This window comes from Saimiri boliviensis, chromosome 19 (assembly GCF_048565385.1).
Source record: "Saimiri boliviensis isolate mSaiBol1 chromosome 19, mSaiBol1.pri, whole genome shotgun sequence".
Classification (NCBI taxonomy): domain Eukaryota; kingdom Metazoa; phylum Chordata; class Mammalia; order Primates; family Cebidae; genus Saimiri; species Saimiri boliviensis.
The window spans coordinates 36,903,100-36,916,752 of NC_133467.1; the positions used below are offsets into that span (position 1 = coordinate 36,903,100).

A 13,653-nucleotide genomic window follows, 5' to 3' on the forward strand; every position below is an offset into this window, starting at 1 on the left:
TAGACTTCTTTTCTAATTTGTGAAGGAGAATGGTACTGTCTGAATTCCCTAAAGTGATAATTGTGGTAATCAGATGAAATAAAAGCACTTTGTAAATTATAGAATATTATTTTTGTAGAGTCTTTTTCTTTAATTCATCAGAATAAACTCCTTGAAAAGATCTATTTGATTAAGAGAAACAGAGGAGACAGGAAATGTAAAGCCACTATTTTTGTTGGTATCTAGGCAAAAGCTGTGCCTCACTTCTGCGGGTTGAACCCTTTGTATGTGCCCAGTGCCGCACAGATTTTACCCCTCACTGGAAGCAAGAAAAGAATGGTAAGATTCTATGTGAGCAGTGTATGACCTCCAACCAGAAGAAGGCTCTAAAAGCTGAACACACCAACCGGCTGAAAAATGCATTTGTGAAAGCCCTACAGCAGGAACAGGTAAGAATTCTGAACTCACCAGCCATCTGCCCCAGTCTGTTTTTTCCAAAGGGTCGTGCCTTCTAGTTTGCAGGAGTGGTTCATGTGATCCCCAGAGGTCCAGAGGTTCCCTTTTTGTCTCCTTATCATTTGATAGTATTTTCATTTGACGGAGTATTCTGATTAAGAACATGGTAAAATATAATGGCTGAGGTTAACAGAAAGGGACAGAAAGCTTGGGGCTCTTGGCTTTTCCAAAGCACTCTATTCTCATCTTCATTTTCTCCTATAACAAATAAAAGATTTTGGTGGGAAGAATTTATGTTTGTACTAGGAATCTCTTAGTAGTAGTTATTTGCAGTGTATATTTGACAGGAAATGACAAAGGAGAGAGTGAATTTTGAAGTAACCCAGTGAAGAGTAGTAGTTCTAGAGTATGTGAACATCTCATGTTGTAGTAATAGGATGAAAATATCTTAGAGAGGGAAAAATGTGTTGGAAAACTCAGATCCTTCTTATTTCCCACTCTACCCATCAGACTCCCTTGTTTGGTTAGCATCATGAACTTTTTGGAAGATGGGGTAGGCAGGAGTAAAAAATAAAACCCATTTATGCTGTAGGGCTGGTAGCAAAAAATAAATGCAATTTTTAAAAAATAAATAAAGAAAAAAAAGTGATAAAATAAAACCCCAGTAATTTATCAGCCTTAATTAATTCATCACCTCCAGCCAACTTCTGAGAGCCAGCTTTCCTGGAGAAAGAGAGAGAGGAGGATCCCTTGATCAAAGAAGCAGGTTAGCTGCTTATACCCAGAAATCTCAGTGTACCACCCTACCAAACTTTTTTGCCTTTTCCATATTTCACCAACTAGCCAACAACATTAGAGGTAAGAACACCTCTAGGTTTTCTGGTTAGGAAATCGGGTGGGCTGGGCGCAGTGATTCATGCCTGTAATGCCAACACTTTGGGGAGGCTAAGGTGAGAGGATTGCTTGAGCCCAGGAGTTCAAGACCAGCCTGGGCAACAAAGTGAGACCATGTCTCTTTTTTTTTTTAAATTAAAAAAAATTAAAAAAAAAAAAAAAAGGAAATTGGGTGCTGTCCTGTCAACCTAATCTGATGACTCCCAACAGGAAATTGAACAGCGATTACAGCAGCAGGCAGCCCTTTCCCCCACTACGGCTCCAGCTGTATCCAGTGTCAGTAAACAAGAGACCATCATGAGACATCATACGCTTCGACAGGTAAGGAACTTTTTCCCTGATCCTGATTTCTTTGGAATGTTTATCAACCATTTATCATATTTTGTCTTTTCTGTTGTGGGAAATCATATTCTTCTGTACTCCCTTATCTTTGCCCTCATTTAACATTCTATCATAGCAAAGTTGTATCAACTGTCTTCTCCTCATTGCAGGCTCCACAGCCCCAGAGCAGCCTCCAGCGTGGCATACCCACATCTGCCCGCTCCATGCTTTCAAACTTTGCACAGGCACCCCAGTTGTCTGTGCCAGGTGGCCTCCTTGGTATGCCAGGTAAGAAGGATTAATCTGAAAACATTTCTCATGGATCAACTGTTAGTACACCATTCTGCAGTAACCCCTTTAAGGGAATTGTTCCTTCCTTTACTTTCTTTTCTTTCTAGAGCATACATCCTCACTCTTGTTATTCAGCAAATGTTTGCTAAATTCATATTACGTGCCAGCCACAGTGCACTAGGGTTTTGATGGTGAAAATGACCCAGATCCTATCCTTATAAATTTAACTTTTAATATGCCTTCAGTATACATGTGATTATTGATCTGTTTTGGCTGGGACAACAGGGTTAACTGTGTTTGAGTGATCCAGGGATGCTTCTCATAATCTCCAGCCTCAAAATCAAAAGGAAGGCCAGGCAAGGTGGCTGAAGCCTTAATCCCAGCACTTTGGGAGGCTAAGGCAGGCGGATCACAAGGTCAGGAGTTCAAAACCAGCTTAGCCAACATGGCAAAACCCTGTCTCTACTAAAAATATTTTTTAAATTAGCCAGGCATGGTTGGTGGGCGCCTGTAATCCCAGCTACTTGGGAGGCTGAGGCAGGAGAATCGCTTGAACCTGGGAGGTTGCAGAGAGCCTAGATCATGCCATTGCACTCCAGCCTGGGCAACAGGAGCAAGACTCCAGCAAGACTCCATCTCAAAAAAAAAAAAAAAAAAAAAAAAAATTAAAGCTGATTTAGTGATTCTATCTCTCTGTCTTACTCATTTTCCTTTCACTACTGTTTCACTTATCTCTCCTATACTATCAGGAGCATGTTCATTATTCCTGGTAGGACTGAAATTTCAGGACTTTCTCTTTTTCTAAAGCTTAGGAATAGGAGTGGGGATTGAAATAAAGTTGCTGTGCTGGGTGCCGTGGCTCACACCTGTAATCCCAGCACTTCGAAAGGCCAAAACGGGCAGATCGCTTGAGATTAGGAGTTTGAGACCAGCCTGGCCAACATGGTGAAACACCATCTCTACTAAAAATACAAAAAAATTGGTTGGGCACGGTGACTCATGCTTGTAATCCCAGCACTTTGGGAGGCCAAAGCAGGTGGATCATCTGAGGTCAGTAGTTCAAGACCAGCCTGGCCAACATGATGAAACCCCATCTCTACTAAAAATACAAACAATTAGCCAGGCATGATGGTGGATGCCTGTAATCTCAGCTACTCAGGAGGCTGAGGCAGGAGAATCGCTTGAACCCAGGAGGCTGAGGTTGCGGTGAGCCCAGATTGTGCCACTGAACTCTAGCCTGAGCAATAAGAGTGAAATTTCATCTCAAATAAATAAAATAAATTTACCAAAACTTGGCCAGGCACAGTGGCTCACGTCTGTAATCCCAGCATTTTAGGAGGCCGAAGTGGGTGGATCATTTGAGGTCAGGAGTTCAGGACCAGCCTGGCCAACATTGTGAAACCCCATCTCTATTTAAAATACAAAAATTAGCCCTGCAGTAGTGGCACGTACCTGTAATTCCAGCTACTCTGGAGGCTGAGGCAGGAGAATTGCTTGAGTCTGGGTAGCAGAGGTGAGCTGAGATGGCAACACTGCACTCTAGCCTGGGTGACAGAGCTAGACTGCTTCTCAAAAAAAAAAAAGGGCCAAGTGTGGTGGCTCACACCCGTAATCCCAGCACTTTGGGAGGCTGAGGCAGGCGGATCATAAGGTCAGGAGTTCAAGACCAGCCTGACCAACATGGTGAAACCCCATCTCTACTAAAAATACAAAAATTAGCCAGACATGGTGGCACACACCTTTAGTCCCAGCTACTTGGGAGGCTGAGGCAGAAGAATTTCTTGAACCTGGGAGGTGGAGGTTGCAATGAGCCAAGATCAAGCCACCGCACTTCAGCCTGGGTGACAGAGTGAGACTCCATCTCAAAAAAAAAAAAAGAAAGTTACTGTTGAAATAAAGCTAACCAAATCTGGCCAGATGCTGGTAAATTCTGTTTCCTCTCCATCTCCAACTCTGCAGCTGGAGGGTAGAGTGGAAGGGAATGTTATTTCCTCTTTTAATACCTGCCCTCCACTTTTGTCTCCTGGGTCCAGGTGTCAACATTGCATACTTGAATACTGGCATCGGAGGACACAAAGGCCCCAGTTTGGCAGACCGACAGCGTGAATACCTTTTAGACATGATCCCTCCCCGGTCTATATCGCAGTCTATCAGTGGACAGAAATAACGCCTGTTCCACTTGTACTGCCCCATCCTTGAATCCTTTATCCCTTTCCTCTTTCATTCCCCCAACTTCTGTCGCATGCAGTGCCTGTACTGGTGCCTACCATACACGGAAAGCAAAACAGAAAAACAGAAGACAAAAAATAGAAATCAGCAAGAAAACACGCCCTGCCCTACCACCTCCCCTTTATTTACACTGCTGCGATCTGTTCTTCTGCCGCTCTGTCTTCTCTCTTCAATTTTCTTTAACAGTGAGGTGGATCTTTACCTCTGATAGAGGTCAGAATGAGGTCCTGGGGAGAATCTAAGCCCTCCGATATGTGTTTCTAAAGTTGTTTTATGCTATGATTATTACCATTTTTAATGATGTTATGTGTCCTCCCTTTGTTCAGTGGATGGTTAAACCTCCCCCACCCCAACCAATCTTTTTCGTTTTCCTTTTCTTCCATTTTTTTTTTTTTTTTTTTTTTTTGGTAAACACAGTGATATTCAGTTCAATGATAGGAGCATTGCAGATTGCAGTAGGGGTCCCAGCTGCCAAGTAGGACATGTCTAGGAGTGTTAGGGGCAAAAGTTTTGAATGCACTTAACTGGAGGAGGGCACGGGTTGGGGGTCATTGAACAAGGACGAATAGCACCCCAGCTGTGGGTGTTTGGGGGTTGGACAATTTAAGGGGCAGTCTTTAGTCGTGAAGTTGGGCTGTAAGAATGAGGGAAAAAAGCCTGGAGGGAGAAGCTTTAAAACTCAGCCACTCTGGAATTTACCTGTAGAAGAAAGGGAGAAAGAGTTATGATGGCCTTAATTATGAGCCAGGGAGGACTGAAACTAGGTCCTTCCTTTCTGGGTGTTGGAGAAATAAGACCCATCTTCAGACCCCAGTGGGAACACGGAAGTCTATTCCAGGCCAACCAGCCCCAAATTATTTCATCTTGCATTCTTTGTGAAATTCTCCCTCACACCACCCTGGTTTTAAAAATTTTGTCCCCTCTCATCATAGCCCCATCTATAATACAGAGGAACGGCTGTTCCAAGGCTGAGTTTGCTGGGTGTCCCACAAGTTGGATGGACATGAATGAGTCAGAAGGAAATAGACTTAGAGGAAAGAAGGGATTTGTCTCCCAACGGTTGAGATTCTCATATTGGCCTATTATTTCACCCTCTGAGTGCCAGGAGATGAGAGGCTGGGGGCACACAATCAGGTTGGAATCCTGTCCTTACTCTGCTGCACCAACTGCAGAACCAACTGCTCAAAGCCAAACAGCTCATGTCAAAACCAGCTTAGGACTTCTGCTGTACAAGTAGTTGTTGTTCCCCCGACCCCCAATATTAATTTTGCCCTTTTTTTTTTTTTAAGTGCTACTAATGTAGAGAATGAATTGAATTGTGCAATGTTGCTGTTCTGGGGACTGGGGAGATTAGCATCCCATTTGCCCACACTGTGGGAAGAGGGAGTGGACCAGGCTGTTTCTGAAGTAAGGGAAGCCCCTTAAAGGTACGGGTTTATGCTCTTCTCATAGTGTACACCCACTTGCCTCTGGCTCCAGAAGCTGCCAGAGTGCACTGGGGGGAATATTCTCAGCAGAGAAGAATGAGGGGAAGTTTAATATTTTGCCCTTTAAAGTCACCTGAGGAAGTTTCCCCACTTTTATTTTTTAAAATTAAGTAATTTTTTTATAGAAGGCACTTTTAAAATTAACACACACATACAAACTGCACATCTTCCCCATAAAATTTGGAGGTGGAGTGGGATAAAGAGCTAAAATCAGGCTCAGTTCGCCTACTCTGGCCTCTACTCCCCACACCCCAGTGCTACTGTGGGTGATTATACTGGCCCTACGGGCCTTCCTGGCTTTTTTCTTTCCTCCCTTCCCCCAAATTCATTGAGCACTTAAAGGAGCAGAGATGCAGCCAGTGTCTGGGCTCCCCCAGTGGTGAAATGATCTGGAAGCTAGATGCTAGTAACAGGTAGTGATTGGGTCTTTTCGAGTATTTTTCTGGGGAATGCGGTACCCCTGACTGTAAGTGGTGGGAGAGGGAGGGGGGTTAATGGAACTGGGTCTGGGATTATTTTAAAATTATATATATATATATAAAGATATATTCTTACATCTTTTCTTTGCCCTCTGTGCTTTGAAAGCACTGGATAAATTGTTTGGTTTTGTTTTTCTCTCTTCCACAAAATTGGAAGCTTTTTTTAAAAAATATTTTCCCTACAAGTCATCTTGCCTTGTGGCATGTCTGTCTAGCCTCTCCCTCCCTCATGATGAAGTGCCATTTCTGTTATGTCTCCCTCTCCCCAAGCTCAGAGGTGCTCAGAGGTACGAGATGCCCAAGTTTGTCAGTTGAGATTAAAAGTAAGGAACAGAGAATGTGCAATACCGTCTGGCTGGGGGCCGTCCCTGCCCTACCCTGAGCTGAGTCCTTTCCCTGGGAGCCAGGCCACCTTAGAATGGGGTTTGGAAGTAAGATGTGTAGAGATGGGGAATCATGGAGAAGGAAAGCCCATAGTCGAGTGCCTGCTTAGGTGCTGAGGCCATAGGGGAGGTGGTGGAATCTTCCCTGTTTATATCCCCTCAGGGTCAGTTACATAGAAGCTGCTTCTTGACTAGTATAGCTCTGTGACCCTTTGTTCAACCGCTGAGGTTTGATTTCTTACCCTCTCTTCTCCCCATTTTTATACTCTTCCCAGGGATTAGTGATGGAGGTGAGGTCTCCCTAATCATGGTAAAGTATTAGCCTTCCACCTCCTCCCTTCCCTCCTCCTTCCTCATCCTTCTGTCTCCCTCAGGTCTCTCTCTCTTTTTCATCACTGATTGCCTTGTGTCCCTCCAAGTCTACTTGTTACTATCCATCTCCAGGTTCTGGGCCATGTAGACACCAAACCTCATGCCCTAAGGACAGGAGGAAAGACCCTCTGTTTGAAGCATTATAGGAGAGTGAGGATCCCACCAGTTCTGCCTGGCTTCCTCCATCCCCAGAGGCACTAAAAGTAGTGGTTTACGGTTGGTGTCTTACTTCCTAGAAGCCTGAAGAGAGCGGAATAGCAGTAAGGCTTGGATGAAACTGGGGGACAGAGGTTCTTATTTGTCCATTTTATTTTATAATTTGACCACAGCATCTGGACTCCCTCCATCCCTGGAATAAGTATTTCCCCACATTTTTGGATATATGTATGGTAGACAATTTTTTTTAAGACACAGAGATAAATGTTTTCCTGCTTTGGTTACCTTTCCTTTCCCCTTTAAAAGGAATTAGCTATAGAACTGCTTTGTAAAGATGCTTCTTGATATTTTACTTTTGTTCCTTTTCCCCAATCATTCCCCTTTCTCCCCACTCCTCCAGAAGGCATAACCCTTCTCTCCACACCCCCTACCCCCACCCCAGTCAGTCCCCGAGGCTCCCATCCTTTCCATCAAGACCTTCATTAGCTTATGATATTTGCTGCCGAGATGTTATAACAAGGACTCATTCGTGTATATAAGCTATTTCTTGATCCATTTAAAAGGAATTGTACATTGTGTAGAAAAAAAAAAAAAAAAAAACTGAAAAAGAGAAAAAAAAGCCCTAGCCATGGATATTGTGAAACTGTGTTATGTCATTTTGTAATGTGCCCGTTTGTGTATGATCCGTGCAAAAGGGTTTCTGGGGAAGGGGAGGGGGTAGGGAGGCAGGGCTGTGGAGGGTGGGTAGGGGAGTGGGCCGGGCCCAGCACACTGAGACTGGCAGCTGCTCCAACCCCATCCCTCCTTAGAGATGCCACCTCCCCCACCACCCACCCCTAATTTGTGCCTTGCCTCCCCACCCTGGAGTAGTCCCTCCGGGTCACCAGCACTGCCTTGGCAGAGCCCACTCCCTACCCTAACCTGCCCACCCTCCCTACCCCCCAGCATTAGGTTGATACTGTGGGGAAGTGCTGGGGGTTGGGAGGTAGCCGAGGAATGGGGCAGTTCCCGGGGGCATCGAAACCAAGTATTATTATGAATTGTAATTGTATTTGCACTGTTTTTTTTCCTCTGATTGCATCAGCATATATACAATATACCTATATAACAAAATTCAGTGTCAAGCTTTCTTATGCAAGGGACTTCCCCCACCCCACCTCCTCAAAAAAGAAAGAACCTAGTCTCACGGGCCTTTGAGGGTGGATTGTCAGAGGATGATAGAAAAGATTTTAATAAGTCATCCTGAGGAGATTTCACTTAACGAGAGCCACATCCATCTGCACAGTCTTAGGCAGTGTGAACTGAGGTGAGGCTGGGCTCCTGTGAAAGCCGGTCCAGGACTGTGTAGAGTAAAAAGAACCACCAACACAAAAGGGGTTAAGGGGTCTACAATCTGGAGACCTGGGGTCTCCTACTAACTTGCTATGTGATCTTTGGTAGTTAATTTTCTGGATCTCAATTTTCTTATCTGTGAAGTGAAGAGGGAGGTCATCTGGCCATCAAGTTTAAAATTATATGCTTCTTTCCCCACCTGCCAAAACCCAAAAACAATTTGAGGTGAGGGAAATGTTGGGCTGAGAAACCAGGGAGGAAATGAAAGTGACCAGCGTTGGAGCGGTTATGTGTATGACAATGCCCTTGGAGGACTGCCAGTCCTCTACCATTACCCTTCACTTTGGAGAGGCAGCAGAGTAATGTCCAGGATGTCAGACCAGTGACATCTTTGCCTTTTTGCCTCTAGTCATTTGAGGGCAGGGACCAGGCCCCAAGCCCTATCTCATAGCCAACCACAGAGCCCTTAAGGATGGTTGGCAGTTGAATGCCTCATGTTGGTGCTCTAATTATTTACTCCCTTTGTGAGCTACAGGATATGGAACTTCCCTCATCTTGGTTATAAAATAAGAGAGTGAAGACACAGCCCACATTTTGACCCCTTTCCTCAGATTTCCTCTGAACCCCCCTAAAGGCAGCTGTTTCACAGTCTGTCTCCTTCAGGGGCCCAATTTCCCCACAGCCTGGGCTGAGTACTCCTACTCTCTTCTTTAGGTTCTTGGCCAATAAAGCCTGGAGAGGGTACAGGGTGATGGGTGAAGCCCTGGTGAAGGTGGAAGGATAGATTGGGGTTGGGGGGTGGGGAGCAGGGAGGTGGGATGGGGAATGGCCTTCCCTGAATAGGGTGGGTGGGAGGGGAACAAGACCCTTTTGCACAACTCTCTTTTAAGTTTCCTTTATTTCTTTTTTAACTCATTCTGATTTTCTGCATTGTGTTTGGGAAATAAAATGAAAAAACTAAGACCAATAGAAACTGGTTTTCAAAAAGGCAAATACACTCCCATCTGTTTCAGATGCTGCTGAGCATTTCAGCAGTGACAGATTCAAATAATAAGCTAATTTTTGGAGAAAGGATTAAAAGAAAAAAAAACTTTGTAATATTTATCACTTGCAAGCTATGTTTAATAAAGAAAGGAATGGTTTCTAAACTTTCCTGTGGCTTGTGGTTTAGTCATGGGGCTGGGGGTGGCAGTTTGGCGGGAGAATTTTCGAGGTGATGGAATATGCACTATGGCTGTCTTCCCTACGGTCAGTCCAGCCATGGACTGAGTACCTTTGGTTTGTATCCTTCTCTTCTATTGTGATGATTATTTAAAGCCCTGATCTGCTTCTGTGTTCTTGTTCCCCTCCAGCTCTAGCTGGAGCCAATGCTCTGGAAGCTACCAACCCCACTGTAGTTACCTGATTACTTTAGGTCTAATGGTGTGGGAAGGGGGCTGGGTCTCCTTTCTCTCCTAGGGAAAGGTGTCCCCTAGCAGCCCTTGGCCCTTCCCACCACACTGCTCTAGTCTCTAGTAAACAGAATCCTTCAGCCAGGTACAGTGCTGCATGTCAATAACTATTCAGGAGGCTAAGGCAGGAGGATCACTTGAGCCAGGAAATCAACCTGGGCAACGTAGTGAGACCTCATCTCTATAAAAGAAGATAATCTTTTGTTAACGTGTTGGTTTCTCTAGATGGTTGCCTTATACCAATAGGAGTTCGCATTGCTGTTTTCTAGCTAACTACTGAATATAGTTAACAGTCTGAATGCAGCATCCCCTGAGAGATCTGGAACTGCACTTTCTCACCACCTTATCACTCCCCTCCCCCAAGTTTCCCTTTCAATTGAAAGCATTAACCAGATCCTAATTTATTTTTTCATTTTGGTTATTTATTTCCAACAAACCAGTTAGACCAGGCCCAACCAGAGGAGAGGATGTCATTTCCTCAAGGACTTGATGTTTGGGGCTATTCTGAGCCCCCTGCTCCCCAGCCACATTTCTTAGTTACAGCTGCTGCTGTGCCTTGTGCAAAGGGCACTGTTGTGGAGGGCCAGGGCCCAGCCTTACTAGAGTCTTGTCATTGGTACTAGCATTACAAGAGCACAGGAGACAATATTGGGGTCCTCTAAGTCATGGGCTTTCCTTCCCCTAAGACCCTTCCCTATTTGGCACAATACTGGGCAGCCTTGAGAGAGGTTGATAGAGGGAGTGGCTGAGGCTTTGGCTTTAGAGCATGGCAGGGCTGAATGAGGGGGGACTGTGGTGCTCTTTGGAGCCTAAGAGTTGAGGGAGGGGAGATCGGGGTGCTCCCCAGCCTCTGCTCATTCTACAAGTGATTCAGGACTGCCAAAATCCCGACTCAAACTAATCTTTTTCAAAAATAGAAATCAAACGGGTAAGGATGCCCCCCTGAGAAGGAGCCAGTGCTTTGGATCTGGGAAGGGGAAAATGGGTATTTGGTTGCTCAGAGAAGCTTGTTTGAGCTCAACTATTCAGAACTCTTAGATTGTAGGGAGAAGGGGGGCAAGGAACTCAGCACCCCCTTTGCCACCTGCCCACTCAGACCACAAGGAATGCAGGTTGTCTGTCCCTAGGAAGAGCTCAGCTTGGGCACAAGGAGATAAGAGACAGATTTCAGACTGGAGGGCCTCAGGTTGTGAGATGGAGGTGATGACAGACCCCCTTCCCCTACCTCCCCCTTTGTGGGGAACCCTTAAAGCTGAATGTCTGTGGGCAGATTCATATTTGGATCAAGAAGAGGCAAATATATTGGGTGGGGTTATGAGGCAGGGGTAACTAGGTTGGTGGTAACTAGGTTGGCTGGCCTTAGTTTAGTTTGAGATTATTTGGTGTTGGGGAAGGGATGCAGATTCTCCCATTTCTTGAGGTAGGAGGGGAACAGAGAAAACACACCCTCACCTCTCCACCTACGGCCAGTCCTGCCCCTCCCTGGAGAGGGGCTGAGGGATTTTTGGTTCTTTCCTGACTCCAGGGTGACAGAGACAGGTGAGGTAGATTCTTTGGTGTATCCGAAGTTAGTGGCATCTTGGAGGGAGCCAACTTGGAGAGCCCTAGGCCAAGGCCAGCTGTTCCACGGCCCCCTGAGGGTGAAGGAGGTCAGGCCTCTGAACCAAGGCCTCAAACAATCCAGTTTCCCCCACCCATTCCCCAGCACGCAATCCCCCTCACCTGGGTGGTGAGTTCAGTCTTCTTTCCTGGCTTTCCTCCACTCTGAGTCTGGCCTTGACAGCCCCCAGCTCCGTCCAAGGCACTTCCCAGCATTCCTGGGACCACTGTTTGCAGAGGAGGCTGCGCTGGTAGGAAGGGACAGCAGCATGGTCTTTCTGGTGCCTCCTCTGCCTCTCATGGCTTCTAACCCCTCCTACTGCTTCATGCTCCCCAGGGATGGAGAGGGTGAGCCCTTACTCATGCCACTGGATGGCAGGGAACTGCCTCTAGCTCATTTCTGCTGCCCTTGTCCTTTGTTTTGGGAGCCCCAGTTCTCTCTGCTCTGCTCATGTAGCCCACCAGACCTCCTCCTGCCCCTGGCACCATACAGCTCTGAAAAGAATTGGCTTCCCTTCTCTACCTGAGTCTCCTCTTTGGTAAAATTGATTGGTAATAGATCAGGGCTCTTTTCGGTTCTCTGGTCCTGTGCCACAGTGATGCAGACTTTCTCCCTGGCAGATTTTCCACATTAGCCCTTACCTGGCCCTTACCTATGTCTCCAGCCCAGGAGGAGGCAGGGGAGGCAAACGATGAGGGCAGCCAGGCCCACGTGGATGCCAACCACAACCCCAGGCAATGGGCTGCTCTCATGCTGACTGCAAGAACACGCAGCCTTGGACTCTGTGGACACTGTCAGAGAGAGGACCAGGGTTGGAGGTGAAGCTCAGCCCTCCTCTTCCCTGAAGACTGGCAGCCATAGGTCCTATCAAGAGGGGCCTGCTCTGACCCCAGCCCTACCAGACCCCACTCACTCCTACCAGACCCCACTCACCAGGGGTTGCCAGGGGCACATCACGCAGTGAGACAAAGAGGGCACTGCTGTTTCCATCCCCATTGCCATTGAGCGCCTGCGTCTTGATCTCATAGAGGGTAGCTGGTTCTTTGCGGAGCAAGGGAATGTGAAGGGGCCGGGCATTTCTGGGCCAGGAAGCTCAGTGCCTGGGGCAAGATCACACTGAGAAGGGCAAGCCTTGGGCGGCGCAAGAAGGTTCAGAGCCTCACCCAGATCTGTATAGAGGAAGGAGCTGTTGCTGCTAGCCAGGAGCAGGGGCCCCTCAAAATGGGCAGCAGGCAGCTTGCTGTGAAACTGTTTGTGAAACACTTCGAAGCCTTGGATAGGACCCAGCTGGGGTGGCAGCTCCCAGGAGGCCTGCACAGCAGTGGCATTGAACACTTTGGTGGAGAAGCCCAGGGCAGCAGGGGCTGCAGAGGAAAACAAGTGAACTGGTTGACAGTCCCTGCCCACCTGAAGCCAGGGGCTTCCCAGGGCTGGAAAGGCTGTCACTCACTGCTGCCCATGGTGGAGGCAAAGATGGGGGCAGAGTCCTGACTGGCACCCTCTGCTGAGTAGGCCCGCAAGTGGATGGTGTAGGCCGTGGCAGGCTCCAGGTTGGAGAAGATGTGCTCAGAGATGCCTTTGCTCACAGCCTCTTGGAGCTCTGGGCCAGACGGCTCTGAGGAGCAGAGCAGCTTGGCAATTCAGCAGCCTCTCACTAGCCACATCCCTGCACCCTCACAAAGGGGTCATGAAGCCCTCCTGGTGCCTGGCTTGACCAGCCAAGCCTCCAAGGAGGGAAGGGGGCTACAGAATTTGGAGCTAAGCTGAGAAAGGGTGAGGATGAGGAAAGGGCCTACAGTCAAGCTGAAAAGCAGTAAGGAAGCACCAGATCATGTCAGAGGCAGCCAGCACAGAGAACCACAGGCCCAGAGGCCTGAGAAGAATCCAGAAGAGTCTGGGGTCAAGGAGGAGGCTGGCACCCAGGAACTGAGAGAGACTCACCCAGGACATGAGCAGTCAGGAGCAGAGGTGGGCTGGCACCAGGGACTCCTGGCCCCTGGCCCCGCACTGAGCTCAAAGCCCTGTCTACCCACCCACACCCACCTCCCACAGGCCGGAGGTGCAGCACATAGCCAGTGATGTCCCCGCTGGAGGTGGGTGGCTCCCAGGACACTCGAATGGCAGAAGTTGAGAGAGCCATGGCCTGCAGGCCCCTGGGGACAGGGGGTGGCTCTGGGCCCCCTGTCACAGCCAGGCGGGCACTGGCTTGGTTGGAGCCTGCGC

General features: G+C 47.5%; 1 protein-coding gene across 3 annotated transcripts in view; it reads left to right on the top strand.

The window, feature by feature from the left end:
* The window catches only part of GATAD2B (GATA zinc finger domain containing 2B), a 129,294-nt gene extending 119,767 nt beyond the window's left edge, over positions 1-9,527 (top strand). For all 3 annotated transcript variants that reach the window (XM_039460033.2, XM_039460034.2, XM_074390229.1), the window contains exons 8-11: positions 226-428; positions 1,540-1,650; positions 1,821-1,938; positions 3,975-9,527. In XM_039460033.2, the coding sequence (XP_039315967.1) occupies positions 226-428; positions 1,540-1,650; positions 1,821-1,938; positions 3,975-4,108 (566 nt within the window). In that variant the 3' untranslated portion in view covers positions 4,109-9,527. The remainder of the gene's footprint in view (positions 1-225; positions 429-1,539; positions 1,651-1,820; positions 1,939-3,974) is intronic.
* The last annotated feature ends 4,126 nt before the right edge of the window (positions 9,528-13,653 follow it).